The 20009-nt window shown below is 39.9% G+C and overlaps 1 protein-coding gene across 4 annotated transcripts in view; it reads right to left on the bottom strand.

The window, feature by feature from the left end:
• Positions 1 to 20009, bottom strand: part of LOC112248223 (mediator of RNA polymerase II transcription subunit 27) — an 87563-nt gene that overhangs the window by 17250 nt on the left and 50304 nt on the right. For all 4 annotated transcript variants that reach the window (XM_042320383.1, XM_024417071.2, XM_024417072.2 and 1 more), the window contains exon 4: positions 17254 to 17347. In XM_042320383.1, coding sequence (XP_042176317.1) covers positions 17254 to 17347 — 94 coding nt within the window. The remainder of the gene's footprint in view (positions 1 to 17253; positions 17348 to 20009) is intronic.

Raw genomic sequence — 20009 nt, 5'->3', positions numbered from 1 at the left:
TACGCAAGTCAGTTAAGAACAAATTCTTATTTTCAACGATGGCCTAGTAACAGTGCAAACAAACTGCTTTGTTCAGGGGCAGAACGACAGATTTGTACCTTGTCAGCTCGGGGATTCAATCTTGCAACTTACTATTCCAACGCTCTAACCACTAGGCTACCTGCCGCCCCATTTAACCCAACACCAAGACTCGAGGCTGTAATCACTGCCAAACGTGCTTCAACAAAGTACTGATTAAAGGGTCTGAATACTTAAGCAAATGTGATATTTTCGGCTATTTTTTAAAAATACATTTGCAAAATTTAAAAACCTTTTTTTTTGCTTTGTCATTATGGGGTATTGTGCGTAGATTGGTGAGGGGAAAAATATTAAATCAATTTTAGAATAAGGCTGTAACATAACAAAATGTGGAAAAAGTCAAGCTGTCTGAATACTTTCCGAGTGCACTGGAGATTGTAACGGTACTGTAAACAATTGGATTCCTCTCGGTTTTCTTTTCCAAGGTGAATTGACATTAACTATATTTAAATAAAGTACTAGGCTAAGTACTAGGCTACTTACGTTATATAATATATTAAAGTAATAAAGTAATCTTTCATTTGAGACCTGCAGATTTCTCCAGCCTCAAAGGAATATAACGGTATCAATAGAACATGTGGCTTGGAATGTAGACCCGGGCTCTACTTTAGACAATTTGTCATTCCTAAAAGCCTCATTTGATACATTTGTGGGACCAGATTGTGAATCACCTTGTTATAGTCCATGATGCCTTCTCTCTGTGGAGGTCCAAACAGAGTGAGTGTGTGGAGCTCCAAAGTACTACATAACCTACACGAACGAGGCGCTAAAATACAAACATCAGCTAATGGCTCAGTCTTTCCAAAAAAATGGGACAGACGAAAGCCTAGCAGTGCGCTCACACACAGGTGCACGTACGCTTACATGAGGAATTGATCTGGGTCTCCTTCCTGAACAAATGTTGACAGTTTATGTTGGACATATTCCCAACTACAATAAGCACAAGCATAGAGTCTAAGACTTCTCTCTACACTCAGGTACTCTCTACTTAATATTTTCTGAATGTTTCAAAATGTGTTTGAAATGACTGACACACTACTATTACATATTATACAAATGAGACTAGCAGACTCCCTACCTAGGCAGCTATACTTCCTACATTTACAAAGTGCTCTCCTGACGCCCAGACTAAAAGTATGACTCAGTGGGTAGAACAGAGCTCCACTTTGGACCCGATGAGCTGGCCTAGTGTGGTTAATTAGGAAAAGGAAAAGTGCATTTCTGTCCGTGGCTGCAGCATAGGCTCACAGATGGTGGGCCGTTTTATTTAGCGAGAGAGTGGGCAGCAGAGAGCAGAGCACACAACAAATTGGAGAGACGATTAAAAAAAGTAACAGTTTCCAAGCAACAAGTGGGTCTGGATGTGACTGACGTCCTCCATGGTCCCGAGAGGAAAAAAATAAATCTGACAAGTTGAGATGGAGAACAGAACAAGATAGTGAGAGAAAGAGGGAAGTCAGCCTCGCAATAAAATGCACTGCCATTTTCACATCCTATAGCCTATTCACAGCAAACATGTCAAAGACATGTAGAGGCTCATAATTAAACATCCCAAACTATTAGCCCACTGATATGTCACCATAAGAAATGATGTCAAGTTTTTTGAGTTTGTGTGGCTCTGGGCAACAAATGGTAGAAAATACAACAATAACCTTTCCTCTTGACAGTTAATCATTTGGTCTGAAGAAAAAGTCAATTAAATCCAACAATGCTGCTGTGTGACACAAGGGGGAGTGAATTGCTGACAGTGAATCTGTTTCTTCTTTGAACTGGTTAAAAAAAACAGTGGGAGGGATCACTGATTTATTTCATCACCAAAACAGGACTTATTTGCCCACTTGGCTGCCAGTCAGTCTGCTACCTGATCCTGCTTGTTGAGGGTTTGGTGAGGCTGGCTATATCTTTTGATGACGGCCATGTTTGTTGGTCTCCCTGTCCTGACCTCAGCGCCTGGAGGGTCTCTCCTCCTCAGAATTAAGCCAGTCAAAGGATATCAGGTCAATATTCCACACATGGAGCGCTGCCTGCTCGCCCAGCTCCCCTTGGCCCAGGTGTTCACACCTTGATGTGGGATTTTTTTATTTATTTTATTTAGATCGATACCCCAACAAGGTCACTTTAAAATTAAATGAATGAGCCCCATGTACAGCACACCCCTGCTCCTCTCAAATGTTTCAAAAGAAGTAAAAAAACAACTAGGATCATCAAACATAACTATCAAGATGCAGTATTCATACCCCTGGGTCAATACAGGTTAGAATCACCTTTGGTAGCAATTACAGCTGTGCGTATTTCTGGGTAAGTCTAAAGAGATTTGCACCTCGATTGTTGGTCATTATTAGACTTTTTCAAATGTTGCCTTAGATTTTCAAGCCGATTTAAGTCAAAACTTCAACCAGGCCACTCAGGACCATTCAATGGCATCTTGGTAAGCAGCTCCAGCATATATTTCGCCTTGTGTTTTACATTATTGTCCTGATGAAAGGTGAATTTGTCTCCCAGTGTCTGTTGGAAAGCAGACTGAATCCGGTTTCCCTTTAAGATTGTGCATGTGCTTAGCTCTATTCCGTTTATTTTCATCCTAAAAAACTCCCTAGTCCTTGCTGATGACAAGCATTCCCATAACATGATGCAGCCACCACCATTCTTGAAAATATGAAGTGGTACTCAGTGATGTGTTGTTTTGGTTTTGCCCAAATCATAATACTTTGTATTCAAAGTAGCCACATTCTTTGCAGTTTTACTTTAGTGTCATATTTCAAACATTATGCATGTTTTGGACATCATTCAAAAAGTACTCGTACCCAAAAGCATGAAAAGGAAATACCCAAGGAGGCCACAATGGAAAATATATATATAATTAATTGAATCCATGCTCAAAATATTTAAAAAAGTGAAAATGCAAGGTGCTATACAAAATGAAATAGGAACGGAGCACACGTTTTGGCCTTATGCCTACGACAGTGCTGTACAAAGAAATGTTTCGCCTACTTGAGTACTTCATATATATTGCTTCTGATATTATATAGCCCAGACTGTTGTCTCTTTCCAGTTATATGTGACATTTGAATGGTCAATTTTTGATACTCTTCTATATATCCCTTGTTAATATGCATTGACTTCCGATTCGCCAGTCTCTAATCAACTATCTGCCTGCGCCTGTTACGCACAGCAGGTGTGTCTTAAGTACTTGTGTTGTTAATTTGGTTCTACAGCACAGATGAAGACATAAGGCCGAAACGTATGCTCTGTTCCCTTTTCATTTTATTCAGCACCTTGCACTTTCACTTTGTATTCTTTCGAGCATGGATTGAATTAATTACATTATTTTTTACATCATCTCGGACTCCTTGGGTTATTCCTTTTCATGGTTTTGAGTGCGAGTACTTTTTGAACTCTACAGATATTTTCTCCTCCATGTACCAGCCGCCTTTCATTCTAACCTAAGTGCAAACCCTCATACTGGCTATCTAAATACTATTATAGTCCATGCAACTTATGGGACTTGTTAAGCACATTTTTACTCCTGAAGTTATTTAGGCTTGTCATAAAGGGGTTGAATACTTATTGACTCAAGACATTTCAGCTTTCAATTGTTTATTAATGGGATAGGGGGCAGCATTTTCACTTTTGGATGAATAGCGTGCCCAGAGTGAACTGCCTCCTACTCTGTCCCAGATGCTAATATATGCATATTAGTATTAGCATTGGATAGAAAACACTCTGACGTTTCTAAAACTGTTTGAATGATGTCTGAGTATAACAGAACTCATATGGCAGGCGAAAACCTGAGAAAAATCCAACCAGGAAGAGGGACATCTGAGTTTTGTAGTTTTTCAAAGATTGGCCTACCGAGTAAACATTGAGATATGGATGAGGTTGCACTTCATAGGGCTTCCACTAGATGTCAACCGTCTTTTGAAACGAGGATTCTACTATAAAGGAGGGGCTCATGAGACCTCTGAGTCAGTGGTCTGGCAGAGAGCCTTGGCCTCATGATGCGCGGTACCGACAGAGTTACCTCGTGTTCCAGTGCTTTTTCTGAAGACAAAGGAATTCTCCGGTTGGAACATTATTGATGTTTTATGTTAAAAACATCCTAATGATTGATTCCATACATCGTTTGACATGTTTCTAAAGGACTAACGGAACTTTTCGAGTTTTTGTCTGGATGAAATGCTCGCGCCTCATGAAGATGGATTACTGGGCTGAACACGCTAATAACAAGTGGCTATTTGGACATAAATGATGGAACAAATCAGTCATTTATTGTCGAACTGGGATTCCTGGGAGTGCTTTCTGATGAAGATCATCAAAGGTTAGGGGATTGTTTTGGTGTTGTTTCTAACTTTGTTGATTCCAAAATGGCGGCTATTCCTCTGACTGTTTTGGGCTCTGAGCGCTGTTCTCAGATTATGCTTTTTCCGTAAAGTTTTTTAGAAATCTGACACAGCAGTTGCATTAAGGAGAAGTCTATCTTTAATTCTGTGAATAACACTAGTATCTTTTATCAATATTTATTATTAGTATTTCTGCAAAATCACCGGATGTTTTGGAATCAAAACATTACTGCACGTAATGGCGCCAATGTAAACAGATTTTTGGATATAAATATGCACATTATCGAACAAAACATACATCTATTGTGTAACATGATGTCCTATGAGTGTCATCTGATGAAGATCATCAAAGGTTAGTGATTCATTTTTAGCTATATTTCTGCTTTTTGTGACTCCTATCTTTGGCTGGAATTTTTTCCCGACTTGGCGGTGATCTAACATAATCACATGTTGTGCTTTAGCTGTAAAGCATTTTTGAAATCGGACACGATGGGTAGATTAACAAGATGTTTATCTTTCATTTGCTGTTTTGGACTTGTTAATGTGTGAAAGTTACATATTTCCCAAAAATATTTTTGAATTTCACACGCTGCCCTTTCAGAGGAATGTTGTCGAGGTGTTCCGCTAGCGGAACCCCTGTGCTAGAAAGGTTAATTTGTAAAGATAAACATGAGTCCACTTTAACACTATGGGGTACTGAGTGTTAGGGCTGACCACATTTAGTCAATTGGTCGATTGTTTTGTTGATGGTCGACCAACAGCCTAAGGTTTTTTTTAGTTGTGAAGTGGCAAATTTATTTAAAGGAATTATGGCACTTGAGACACCTGTCTGATTCACGCCTGTCAGTGGACTAATCCATTGGGAGGCTGAGGGGAGGGCACACCAGTATCACCAGTAGTACATTTACCATTGTTTCCCTTCATTTCTAATCTACAATGTTTGTTTTGTTAAGGTAATTATGTTAATGCATTCAATATATTAATGTTACAGTTTTAAAGTTGTCATTGTAGGAGTGGACACGTTTACAGAGCGCACAACCTAGACTACACTTGTCAGAAAAACGTGTAAATTCTTTCCTATTCCATTTACGAATTGTCAATTTATTAATTGTCTTCTGTTCGGAGCGTTCCTGTCAATCTTGAGTAAGGACACGCACTTTAGTATGCATATAGAAGTAGTACTAGTCTACCTGGCCTGCGTGCAAATGTAGCCCTATAAAATGTGCCCATTTGGGTATCTGATACTATTTCTGATTGTCTTAACTATTCATCATTGTGGAGCTTCTCAAATAATTGTTTTCTTTACCTAAAACAGCAAGTAAACAAAGTCTGTTTTTACATCCATTGAGAATGACAATAGTTCCTCAATGTAATCTTTACAGCTCTCTCGCTTTCGATTACTACAGCATGAAAGTGGAAAAAATGTCAAGCTCTGATCTGGTGGAAACTTCATAAAATAGGCCTACCTTCTTATCCCTTGCGTAAACAGCCTACAGCAGTGACTTTCTGTCTGGAGCTCACTGGCACAGGAAACTGAGGGCCCAGAATATTTTATACAACGTTTTAAGTTTGCTAGCACAAGCTTCACACCAGACCAAGATAATACAATGTTTCAAGTTCCTTGCAGATTGGCCACGCATAGCCAATGTGTTGATTAGGATATTTTAAAATGAGGATATTTTATACTTGCGGGCTGTAATGTTTTTATTTGTTGGCTTTATGTAGGCTATTGTTAAATATTGGCAATGGCAACAGAAGTTACTTTTAGATTTGTATAATTTCCATCATGAAAAAAGACTGCAGTAAGAGTGCAGTATAATTGCATTATAACTACAGTTAAAGTGCAGCATAACTGCAGTATGCTGCGCCTAAAATAACTGGCACGCAGGTCAGTAGAAATGGTACGATAACTTGGCACACCAAATGGAAAACGTTGCCAACTGATGGTGTAGCCCATTACCCACACCTTCTGGAGCTTAACGGCAGAATCTGTGAAGGCCAGCAGCAGCAAGCAAGGGGAAGAGGGTAGGGAACAGGATTTTTTCTTCTGGTTAGGCTATATTGATCTCTGGCTCCCCCTCTTTAGTAATTTGTGTCTTCATTTGTCATCGCAGTGCTTAAAGCATCAAACAAGCTCAGTAGCCTACATGTAGTTGACTGTATTGTAAAATGTCGACCAATCAATTGGGCGATGGAACAGACAACTCTCTGTCGACTAACATTTGTTGATGTTGTCGGGGACAGCCATATTGTGTGTAGGCGAGTGTCAGAAAATCTACATTTAATCAATTTCTAATTCAGGCTGTAACACAACAAAATGTGGAAAAGGTACTAACTAACTAATGTTCGGTGTAATATTTCTCAAGTGAAAAAATGTCCATGAAAACGAGTCGTCTATCGTTGAATGACAACACTATTGTAGAATCCCTACTGTTGACCAATTACTGACGAAGTGGCGTAGTCTTGCCTCTAGAACAGCCCAAAAAAATCAGCCAAAACCAAACCGAGCAAAAATGTCAAAATGACATCATAATATATGCATGAAATGTTTCGAACAGTTTCGGAAGGGAAGCCTGTGGACGCCTGTAGACTACCACTGGAGGGGAGTACACGCTCTGAGCCTTTCCTCTGACCTCAATCAACTGCCCCAATTAACGCTGCATTCCCTCTCGCTGCTGACGCCGTTTACAAACACAGAACGTGAGAGTGAGAAAGAGAGCGCGAGAGACAGGGAGAGAGGGTGGATGAATGAGCGAGAGAGAAAAGGGGGTGAGAGAGAAAATGGGGGCGAGAGAAGGGGAAAACGAAAGAAAGGGAGGATGGGGAGAGAGGAGAGAAAGAGAGAAAGGGAGAGAGCGAGTAACACAGCACAAGCAGGGCCTTTCATTTTCTATTAAAGGTTACCAGACGAAACCCATGGTGGCCTGGTAGACTTTGTTCCTCTATGCTATTGATTTCCCTTAGCAGAACACACGCTTGCCAGTTGTCAGTCATGTTCTACACTAAATTCCTTCAAGGACACGCCACCCCAAAAGGCAAGATCTTCAGTTTTGTAAATCGTTAATTCGTACATTCTGGGCTTTTTGAAAACTAACCTCTCTTTAAAAATCTTCTGACAATGAAGTACATTATATTCTGATGGGGTGACGCAAAAATGATTGTCCATCCCTTAAAACCCACTTTAAGAGATGGACAAATGATTAACTTTAACAGTGGCCAAACACACACGCACACAGTGATTGTTACAAAACTAACAGTCCATTAACAAATCCATGTGCAAGAAACCGACATTTGGGTTGCTTGTATTTAAATGACTGTGTTCTTTCGAGCTCTGCTGTGACAGTGACGGTGGTGGTGAGGTAATGAGGCCTGGGTGTACTATGGAGGACAGGGCTGGAAGTAGAACTGTATCTGGCTGGGCTGCTAGCCTGCCAACTGGGCCATCTGTGAGCCAGTGAACCCCTGTTGGTGGGGATGGAGCATGATTTATGTATACATTAGATGACTGACAGGGGGCGCTGTTTTAAAGCAACCGCGACTCCATCTTGGCACTTCCACATAATTGTACAACAAATTATGGAAGCTTTTGAAATGCATTTATGTCTAGAATTGTTTTTGCGATGATCATTACAGACAATGCATACTTTTAAATTATATTGCGCTAAACATTAAAAAGAAGAATACATACAAAAATGTTCCTTAAAGTATACCTTTTTTTAATCTTCTAATGTTACTGTCCCCACTACAACAAAAACCTCTTACATTTTGTGCTTTAATAATTTCATTGAATTCCATTCATTCCTATGGAGGACTGTTCCTACTGAGGAATGCCAATATGGCTGACCGGTGGCAGCATATTGGCAATCCAGGGTTTACAGGGGGGCAAAAAAGGATTTAGTCAGCCACCAATTGTGCAAGTTCTCCCACTCCCAAATATGAGAGAGGCCTGTAATTTTCATCATAGGTACACTTCAACTATGACAGACAAAATGAGAAAAAATGGGGGCGACACCATGACCAAATACTTATTTTCCACCATAATTTGCAAATAAATTCATTAAAGATCCTACAATGTGATTTTCTGGATTTTTCCCCCTCATTTTGTCTGTCATAGTTGTGTGTACCGATGATGAAAATTACAGGCCTCTCTCTCATCTTTTTAAGTGTGAGAACATGCACAATTGGTGGCTGACTAAATACTTTTTTGCCCCACTGTATATACATCATTTGGATGGCGTATTTGTAATCTTCCTGTCTCTTTCCCTCCCGTCAGCCACTCTCTTTCTGCTTCTCTTACCCTCTCTATCCTCTAATTTCTGTCTTCGCACACCAAATGGATTAGAGTTGGACACAGTACTGGCGGGATCTTGAAGGGATCTTAGCATCATTGAGCAAAGATACAGACAAATGGTTAAAGCCACTGGTCAGCTAGATACAATGCTACACTGAACAAAAATATAACCGCAACATGCAACAACTTCAAAGATTTTACTGTTACTGTTCATATAAGGAAATCAGTCAATTTAAATAAATAAATTAGGCTCGAATCTATGGATTTCACACGACTGAGAATACAGGTATGCATCTGTTGGCCACAAAAACCTTTATCTGGCAACAGCTCGTGGACATTCCTGCAGTTAGCATGCCAATTGCACACTCCTATAAAATGTGAGAAATCTGTAGCATTGTGTTGTGTAACAAAATTGCACATTTTAGAGTGACCTTTTATTGTCCCCAGCACAAGGTGCACCTGTGTGCTGATCATGCTGTTTACTAAGCTTCTTGATATGCCACACCTGTCAGGTGGATGGATTATCTTGGAAAAGGAGAAATGCTCACGAACATGGATGTAAACAAACTTGTGCACAACATTTGAGCGAAATAAGCTGTTGTGCATATGGGACATGTCTGGGATCTTTAATTTCAGCTCATGGAACATGGCACCAACGCTTTAAATGTTGTGTTTATATTTTTGTTCAGTGTATTTCACGGTAAACAAATTGACAGACTTTCAGCATGCTTATAGGCAAGGGCACTAAACATGTACGGCACTTACACAAATGACTGATGATTCGCTAAAATAAATGGATAATAAGAAAATTGGGGGAGCTGTCTTGTTACACGTCAGTGTAGCTTTTGATATTATCGATCAAAATGTGCTGCTGGAAAAAAGTACTTTATGTGTTATGGTTAAACATTCCCTGCTATATCGTGGATGGAGAGTTACCTGTCCAAAAGAACACAGAAGGGGTTATTTAATGGAATCCTCTCCAACATAATCCAGGTAGAGTCATGCATTGCCCAGGCCCCTTACTTTTTAAAAATGTTTACTTATGACCTGCCACTGGCACTGAGTAAAGCCTGTGTGTCTATGTATGCTGATGACTTAACACTATACACATCAACCACAATAAGTAAAATCACTGCAACACTTAACAAATCAAATCAAATTGTATTGTTGGATGCACCGAAAACAACTTTCCATTGAAATAGTAACAGTAAATAAAATTAGGCTATATACAAGGAGTACCAGTACCGAGTCAATGTGCAGTGGTACGCGGTAGTTGAGGTAATTGAAGTAACACAGAATGTACATGTTGGAGGGGGTAAAAGTGACTAGGCAATCAGGATATATTATAAACAGAGTAGCAGCAGCATATGTAAAGTGTGTCTGAGTATGTATGTGCATGGCGTCAATATGCATCTGCGTGTGTGTATGTTGGAGTGTCAGTGTAGTATGTGTGAGTGTGTGGGTAGAGTCTAGTTCAGGGATGGGCAATCTTTTTCACTCGAGGGCCACATCAGGATTTTGAAATTCAACGGAGGGCCGCATTTTTGGGGGTCTAATTATTTGTTAAAATCAATTTGTGGGGGCCTTCCCGAGTGGTGCAGCGGTCTAAGACAGTGCATTACAGTGCTTGATGCGTCACTACAGACCCGGGTTCATTCCCAGGCTCTCACACAGCTGGCCGTGGCTGGGAGACCCATGAGGCGACGAACAATTGGTACCGTCCGGGTTAGGAGAGTGTTTGGCAGGCCAAAATGTTCTTGTCCCATCGCGACTCCTGTGGTGGGGCGGGCACATGCACGCTGACACGGTCGCCAGGTATACGGTGTTTCCTCTAATACATTGGTGCGGCTGGCTTCCGGGTTAAGCTGGCATTGTGTCAAGAAGCAGTGCATATGTAAAGTGTGTCTATGTGCGAGTATGCGGCTTGGCTGGGTCATGTTTCAGAGGACGCACGGCTCTTGACCTCTGCCTCTCCCGAGTCCGTATGGGAGTTGCAGTGATGGGACAAGACTAACTACCAATTGGATACCACGAAATTGGGGAGAAAAAAGATAAAATTATATATTTTTTTTTTATGGCTCACGGGCAGTCTCCCCCGATCTAGTGAGTGCATACAGCCAGTTCAAGGGAGTCAGTGGAAAGCAATGAAGATGAATAAATAAATAATAAAGCGGGTCAATGTAAATTGTCTGGGTAGACAGACGAACTGTTCAGAAGTCTTATGGGCTACGAAGAGCTGCAGTCAGTTTTAGAATGGGAGGCAAGACATAAGCTAGTCCTAAATATAAACAAATTAAAAGCATTGTATTTGTGACAAATCATTCACTAAATCCAAAACCTCAATTGAATCTTGTAATGAATAATGTGGAAATGGAGCAAGCTGAGGAGACTAAACTGCTTGGCTCAGCCCTGCATTGCAAACTGTCATGGTCAAAATGTATTGATGGGTAGCTAAGATTGTGAGAGGTCTGTCTGTAATAAAGTGCTGCTATGCTTGCTTGACATCACTATCAACAAAACAAGTCCAACAAGCCCTAGTTTTGTCGCACCTGGACTACTGCCCAGTCATATGGTCAAGTGCCACAAAGAAGGACATAGGCAAATTACAGTTGGCCCAGGGCAGCACGGCTGGACCTTAAAATGCACACGAAGAGCTAACATCAATAACATGCCTGTCAATCTCTCCTGGCTCAAAGTAGAGGAGAGTGACTGCATCACTACTTATCTTTGTTAGAGGTATTGACATGTTGAAAGTAGAGGTCGACCGATTATGATTTTTCAACGCCAATACCGATACCGATTATTGGAGGACCAAAAAAAGCCGCTACCGATTAATCGGACGATTTAAAAAAAAAAAAAAGTATTTGTAATAATGACAATTACAACGATACTGAATTAACACTTATTTTAACTTAATATAATACATCAATAAAATCACTTTAGCCTCAAATAAATAATGAAACATGTTCAATTTGGTTTAAATAATGCAAAAACAAAGTGTTGGAGAAGAAAGTAAAAGTGCAATATGTGCCATGTAAAAACCTAACGTTTAAGTTCCTTGCTCAGAACATGAGAACATATGAAAGCTGGTGGTTCCTTTTAACGTGTTAACGGTGCAGGTTCCCCAAGGTTGTTTTTTTCAGTTGACTATGGGCACGCAATTCATCCAAAGGGGGCAGTATTCTGCTGAGCCTTAAAAGGTTCAGGAGTCTTCAATATTCCCAGGTAAGAAGTTTTAGGTTGTAGTTATTATAGGAATTATAGGACAATCTCTCTCTATACGATTTGTATTTCATACACCTTTGACTATTGGATGTTCTTATAGGCACTTTAGTTTTGCCAGTGTAACAGTATAGCTTCCGTCCCTCTCCTCGCTCCTACCTGGGCTCGAACCAGGGACACAACCAGGGACACACCTGACATGATGACTCCTTGCTGTCCCCAGTCCACCTTGCCGTGCTGCTGCTCCAGTTGCAACTGTTCTGCCTTATTATTATTGGACCATGCTGGTCATTTATGAACATTTGAACATCTTGGCCATGTTCTGTTATAATCTCCACCCAGTACAGCCAGAAGAGGACTGGCCACCCCACATAGCCTGGTTCCTCTAGGTTTCTTCCTAGGTTTTGGCCTTTCTAGGGAGTTTTTCCTAGCCACCGTGCTTCTAAACCTGCATTGCTTGCTGTTTGGGGTTTTAGGCTGGGTTTCAGTACAGCACTTTGAGATATCAGCTGGTGTACGAAGGGCTATATAAATACATTTAATTTGATTTGAACCGCTATTAGTGCGCACCCCGCTAACTAGCTAGCCATTTCACATCGGTTACACCAGCCTAATCTCGGGAGTTGATAGGCTTGAAGTCATAAACAGCTCAGTGCTTGAAGCACAGCGACGAGCTGCTGGCAAAACGCACAAAAGTGCTGTTTGAATGAATGCTTACGAGCCTGCTGGTGCCTACCATCGCTCAGTCAGACTGCTCTATCAAATCATAGACTTAATTATAACATAATAAACACACAGAAATACGAGCCTTAGGTCATTAATATGGTCGAATCTGGGAACTATTATCTCGAAAACAAGACATTTATTCTTTCAGTGAATTGCCATAAGTCTATAAGTCTAAATATTATAAATAATATCCATAAGTCTAAATATTCCTGTTACATTGCACAACCTTCAATGTTATGTCATGATTACGTAAAATTCTGGTAAATTCGGCAGCCCAAACTGTTGCATATACACTGACTCTGCGTGCAATGAACGCAAGAGAAGTGACAATTTCACCTGGTTAATATTGCCTGCTACCCTGGATTTTTTTTAGCAAAATATGCAGGTTTAAAAATATATACTTCTATGTATTGATTTTAAGAAAGGCATTGATGTTTATGGTTAGGTACAGTTGTGCAACGATTTAGCTTTTTTCGCAAATGCGCTTTTGTTATATCATCCCCCGTTTGGCGAAGTTGGCTGTCTTTGTGAGGAAGAAATGGTCTTCACAGAGGGCGCAACAAGCCAGGTTAGCAAGCAATATTAACTAAATATGCAGGTTTAAAAATATATACTTGTGTATTGATTTTAAGAAAGGCATTGATGTTTATGGTTAGGTACACGTTAGAGCAAGACAGTCCTTTTTCACGAATACGCACCGCATTGATTATATGCAACGCAGGGCATGCTAGATAAACTAGTAATATCATCAACCGTGTGTAGTTAGTGATTATGATTGATTGTTTTTTATAAGATAAGTTTAATGCTAGCTAGCAACTTACATTGGCTTACTGCATTCGCGAAACAGGCAGGCTCCTCGTGGAGTGCAATGTAATCAGGTGGTCAACTAGGCAAGTCAGTTAAGAACACATTCTTATTTTCAATGACTGCCTAGGAACGGTGGGTTAACTGCCTCGTTCAGGGGCAGAACGACAGATTTTCACCTTGTCAGCTCGGGGATCCAGTCTTGCAACCTTACAGTTAACTAGTCCAACGCAATAACGACCTGCCTCTCTCTCGTTGCACTCCACAAGGAGACTGCCTGTTACGCGAATGCAGTAAGCCAAGGTAAGTTGCTAGCTAGCATTAAACTTATCTTATAAAAAACAATCAATCATAATCACTAGGTAATTACACATGGTTGATGATATTACTAGATTATATCTAGCGTGTCCTGCGTTGCATATAATCTGACTGAGCATACAAGTATCTGACTGAGCGGTGGTAGGCAGAAGCAGGCACGTAAACATTCATTCAAACAGCACTTTCTTGCATTTTGTCAACAGCTCTTCGTTGTGCGTCAAGCATTGCGCTGTTTATGACTTCAAGCCTATCAACTCCCGAGATGAGGCTGGTGTAACCGAAGTGAAATGGCTAGCTAGTTAGCGCGCGCTAATAGCGTTTCAAACGTCACTTGCTCTGAGCCTTCTAGTAGTTGTTCCCCTTGCTCTGCATGGGTAACGCTTCTTCGATGGTGGCTGTTGTCGTTGTGTTGCTGGTTCGAGCCCAGGGAGGAGCGAGGAGAGGGACGGAAGCTATACTGTTACACTGGCAATACTAAAGTGCCAATAAGAACCTCCAATAGGCAATGAAATACAAATGGTTTAGAGGGAAATAGTCCTATAATTCCTATAATAACTACAACCTAAAAATTCTTACCTGGGAATATTGAAGACTCATGTTAAAAGGAACCACCAGCTTTCATATGTTCTCATGTTCCGAGCAAGGAACTGAAACATTAGCTTTCTTACATAGCACATATTGCACTTTTACTTTCTTCTCCAACACTTTGTTTTTGCATTATTTAAACCAAATTGAACATCGCTCCGTTCCAGCCGTTATTATGAACCGTCCTCCCCTCAGCAGCCTCCACTACTGGAGTTGCTCTTCAAGAAGACAGTTGATGTTCCTGAGTGGTTGAGTTAGTTTTGACTTAAATCAGCTTGAAAATCTATGGCAAGACTTGAAAATGGGTGTTTAGCAATGATCCACATTTGACAGAGCTTGAAGAATTTAGACAATAATAATGTCCAATTGTTGCACAATCCAGGTGTGTAAAGCTACTAGAGACTTACCCAGACAGACTCACAGCTGTAATCGCTACCGATTATTCACACGCCTGTATTGACTCAGGCGTGTGAATACTTATGTAATGAGATATTTATATATTCCATTTTCAATAAATTTGCAAACATTTCTAAAAGCATGTTTTCGCTTTGTCATTATGGGGTGTAGATGGTGGAGAAAACACAACAAAATGTGGAATAACTCAACAGGTATGAATACTTTCCGAAGGCACTGTACTTAATGTGGAATAGAGTTCCATGTCGTCATGGCTCTATGTAATACTGTGTGTTTCCCATTGCCTGTTCTGGATTTGGGGACTGTGAAGAGATTTTTCAACGCCAATACCGATTATTGGAGGACCAAAAAAGACGATACCGATTTAAATCTGCTTTTTTGGGGGGTATTTGTAATAATGACAATTACAACAATACTGAATGAACACTTATTTTAACTTAATATAATACATCAATAAAATCAATTTAGCCTCAAGTAAATAATGAAACATGTTCAATTTGGTAGAAAACAATTATAGGGAACATTAGTATTCAGTAATGTGTTATATTGGATTTGCCCCAAACATAACACTTTGTATTCAGGACAGAAAGTCCTTGCTTTGTCACATTTTTTGCAGTGTTACTTTAGTAAATATGCTTCAAACAGGATGCATCTTTTGGAATATGTTTATTCTGCACAGGCTCCCTTCTTTTCAGTCTGTCAATTAGGTTAGTCTTGTAGAATAACTACAATTTTGTTGATCCATCCTCAGTTCTCCTATCGCAGCCATTAAACCCTGTAAATATTTTAAAGTCGTCATTGGCCTCACTGAGAAATCCCTGAGCGTTTTCCTTCCTCTCCAGCAAATGAGTTAGAAAGGACGCTTGTATCTTTGTAGTGACTGGGTGTACTGATACACCATCCAAAGAGTCATTAATAACTTCATCATGCTCAAAGGGATATTCAAGGTCTTCTTTGTTTACATGTTTTAATCTTTATCAAAAGGTGATCCTTCTTTGCGAGGCATTGGAAAACCTCCCTGGTCTTTGTGGTTGAATCTGTGTTTGAAATTCACTGCTCAACTGAGGGACCTTACAGATAATTGTGTGTGTGTGGGGTACAGAGTTGAGGTAGTGATTCAAAGATTATGTTAAACACTATTATTGCAACTTATTAAGCATATTTTTACTCTTGAATTTATTTAGGCTTGCCATAAATGGGGTTGAATACTTATTGACATTTCGGCTTGTCATTTTTTCTTAATTTCTGAAGGCACTGTAACTAATGCAAGAAAAAAAAAGAAAAAAGAAAACTACACCGCTTAAGGAAAACAGCGCGGACTGTGAAGACACGCTAACACACGCACTCTACACGCACTTACATTGTAATATTGTTATATTACTGTATTGTGGATTTTGTATTGTAGAGATGCTGTGGTTGAGTACTGTGTAATAATGTGTTGTATTGTAGAGATGTTGTGGTAGAGTAGTGTGTAATAATGTGTTGTATTGTAGATATGTTGTGGTAGAGTAGTGTGTAATAATGTGTTGTATTGTAGAGATGCTGTGGTTGAGTAGTGTGTAATAATGTGTTGTATTGTAGATATGTTGTGGTAGAGTAGTGTGTAATAATGTGTTGTATTGTAGATATGTTGTGGTAGAGTAGTGTGTAATAATGTGTTGTGTGATGTACTGTTTCATTTTGTATGCAATTGCATTAATCTTGTTTGGACCCCAGGAAGAGTAGCCTTGGCAATAGCTAATGGGGATCTGTAATAAAATACTAAAATACTTAAAGGGAAGGCCAAAGTGCTGAGTGCTGACGACCTGGCACTGACTTTGTAGGGTCCTTTTTGTGGTAAGAGACGGTAAAGAACAGTAGCTGTGCCGTTCAGCAGTATGTATGCTGCTGTAGAGCAGAGCTCCACTACATATCCCAGGGAACCATGTTAATAATTACAGGTAGTATTAATATTTAACAGCTCAACTCTTCTTCGAATGCTTAAGCACTTCATATAAATAAAACTCAGAGCAAAAGCAGAGCTGGGGAGAACCTAGTGTTGGTAGGAGGACTGAAGATGTTTCTCTATAATCTACCTCTTGCATGAATAGTCAGATGTGCAGTACCCTTTCAACTGCACATGACAATCATTAGTCAAGGAACTTAACCAGTGTCCCTCTATCATGGATATCTTGTCACAGAATACACACACCATAATAGCTCCTTGGTTCTGTATTTTTGGACAGCAGTCATGGACAGGAAGCTGCACTCATCCTGGTATCCGATGAAGGAAAAAACTGAGGACAAGGTGCATAGCTTGCATGTTCTTTTGTGGATATTGCTGACACCATGCAAATATCATCTTGGTCAGCATTTTTATATATTTATATTGGGAGTGGCCTTCCAAACTTGAATAATTGGTCAGATGTTGAATGTGTGAGAAGCAGTTTTGGACCAGAGGAGTGTTGTATTCCCGGTGGTGAGGAGGAATCTTACCAGAAGTACTGCTGACGTCCCGTTGGGTCGGAAGAGTTCAATCGACATGTCTGGAAACATCCTGCCGATCCTTGATATCACGTCGTCCACATACCTGGAGGATGACAGAGTACATTTTTACCCTTCGAAAAAAATTAATGTTTCAAACTACAAAACAGTGCCTTTGGAAAGTATTCAGACACCCTTGACTTTTTCTACATATTGTTAGATTACAGCCTTATTCTAAAATTGATTAAATAAAACAATATATTCAGCAATCTACACACGATACCCCATAATGACAAAGTGAAAACAGGTTTTTATACATTTTTGCAAATGTATAAAAAATAAACAGAAATACCGTATTTATGAGACTCGAAATTGAGCTCAGGTGCTTCCTGTTTCCATTGATCATCCTTGAGATGTTTCTATAACTTGGGAGTCCCCCTTTGGTAAATTCAATTGATTGGACATAACTTGGAAAGGCACACCTGTCTACATAAGGTCCCACAGTTGACAGTACATGTCAGAGCAAACCAAGCCATGAGGTCGAAGGAATTGTCCGTAGAGCTCCGAGACAGGATTCTGTCACAGTGGCTTCTTTCTTTCTAAAATGGAAGAAGTTTGGAACCACCAAGACTCTTCCTAGAGCTGGCCGCCCAACCAAACTGAGCAATCCAGGGAGAAGGGCCTCGGTCAGGGAGATGACCAAGAACCCGATGGTCACTCTGACAGAGCTCAAGAGTTCCTCTATGGAGATGGGAGAACATTCCAGAAGGACAACCATCTCTGCAGCCCTCCACCAATTAGGCCTTTATGGTAGAGTGGCCAGACCGAAGCCAGTCCTCAGTAAATGGCACATGACAGCCCGCTTGGAGTTTGCCAAAAGGCACCTAAAGACGATGTAATCACTGCTAAAGGTACTTCAACAGAGTACTGAGTAAAGGGTCTGAATACTTATGTAAATGTGATGTCTGTTATTTTGTTTCATGTAAACTATCACACAAAAAAGTTATTGTTTTGTCGTCATGGGGTATTGTGTGTAGATGAACCTCAGGGTATGTGGGATGCTAGCGTCCCACCTGGACAACTACCAGCGAGATTGCAGAGCGCCAAATTCAAATACAGAAATACTCATTATAAAAATTAAGAATTTTTATTTATTTTACCTTAATTTAACTAGGCAAGGCAGTTAAGAACAAATTCTTATTTTCAATGACGGCCTAGGAACCGTGGGTTAACTGCCTGTTCAGGGGCAGAACGACAGATTTGTACCTTGCCAGCTCGGGGGTTTGAACTTGCAATCTTCCGGTTACTAGTCAAACGCTCTAACCACTAGGCTACCCTGCCGCCCCGGCAGGCCGCCCTGGGTTAAAGATGAACTTCTTGTGAATACAACCACGGTGTCAGATATAAAAAATGCTTTACGGTGAAAGCATACCTTACGATTATTTAAGAACATAGCCCAGCAGACAAATCATTACAAACAGTAACCAGCCAAGTAGAAGAGTTACACAAGTCAGAAATAGAGATAAAATGAATCCCTTACCTTTGATGGTCTTCATATGTTTGCACTCAGAAGACATTCATTTACTCAATAAATGTTCCTTTTGTCGATAAAGTGTCTTTATATCCAAAAACCTCAGTTTTGTTCGCGCGTTTTCTTCAGTAATCCACAGGTATTCAGAACCCTTCACTTTTTAAACATTGTTAGGTTACAGCCTTATTCTAAAATGTATGAAATTGTTTTATTCCCTTCGTTAATAGAATGCGATTTACCCGCTTTTCTTTTGGGGTGGAGATAGAATAGATGGTGTGATGGGGGTGTGTCTACAGATACGCCTTGTTGACCTTGAGTTAATTCCCTAATAACTCCACTACCTTTACCCGAGATGAAACCAGGAATGAAGTAGAGCAAACCTGCTGGTTTCAAGTAAAAGTGGACAAAGTATATACTCTCTTTTTTTCCGATAGAAATAACAGCATTCTCCATGCACTATAACTTACAACTTGATAAGAGCTAGGTAAATGAGTAATCAGTTTGGATAAGGGAGTTGTAAATATAAATGACCGTTGTTTTTTTATCAATTCTACCTTATAATAGCTGGAGACAAATGTGAAACCAGTCATATGGCAGCAAACAGAAGCATATGAACATGACTTTTCCACAGTAAAGTTTATGAAATGCTGTGCCATTATGCAGAATGTAAATTGTCGAGCCTTTTAACTTGCAGGGAGGGGCAGTCTCGAATGTCTTATTTATCGGCCAACCCACCTCTTTTCTATCATGTTAAATATTAGCAACTATCAGTATCGACCCTCAGTAGGTCTAATAACCACATACATTCAACTGTCAATTTACTGTTAGTTCCCATCAGCTGGTTGTTGCTGAGGATCATTAGTAACAGTTGATAATATACACTACCGTTCAAAAGTTTGGGTCACTTAGAAATGTCCTTGTTTTTGAAAGAAAAACTATTTTTTTGTCCATTAAAATAACATTGAATTGATCAGAAATACTGTGTAGACATTGTTAATGTTGTAAATGACTATTGTAGCTGGAAAGGGCATCATTTTTGTTATGGAATATCCACATAGGCGTACATAGAGAGGCCAATAATCAGCAAACATCACTCCTATATTCCAATGGCACGTTGTGTTAGCTAATCCAAGTTTATCATTTTAAAAGGCTAATTGATCATTAGAAAATCCTTTTGCAATTATGTTAGCACAGCTGAAAACTGTTTTGCAAATTAAAGAAACAATACAACTGGAAA

Source organism: Oncorhynchus tshawytscha, linkage group LG04, assembly GCF_018296145.1.
Source record: "Oncorhynchus tshawytscha isolate Ot180627B linkage group LG04, Otsh_v2.0, whole genome shotgun sequence".
NCBI classification, from domain to species: domain Eukaryota; kingdom Metazoa; phylum Chordata; class Actinopteri; order Salmoniformes; family Salmonidae; genus Oncorhynchus; species Oncorhynchus tshawytscha.
The sequence above is the reverse complement of the archived record's forward strand: the minus strand, read 5'-3'. Positions and strand labels throughout refer to the sequence as shown.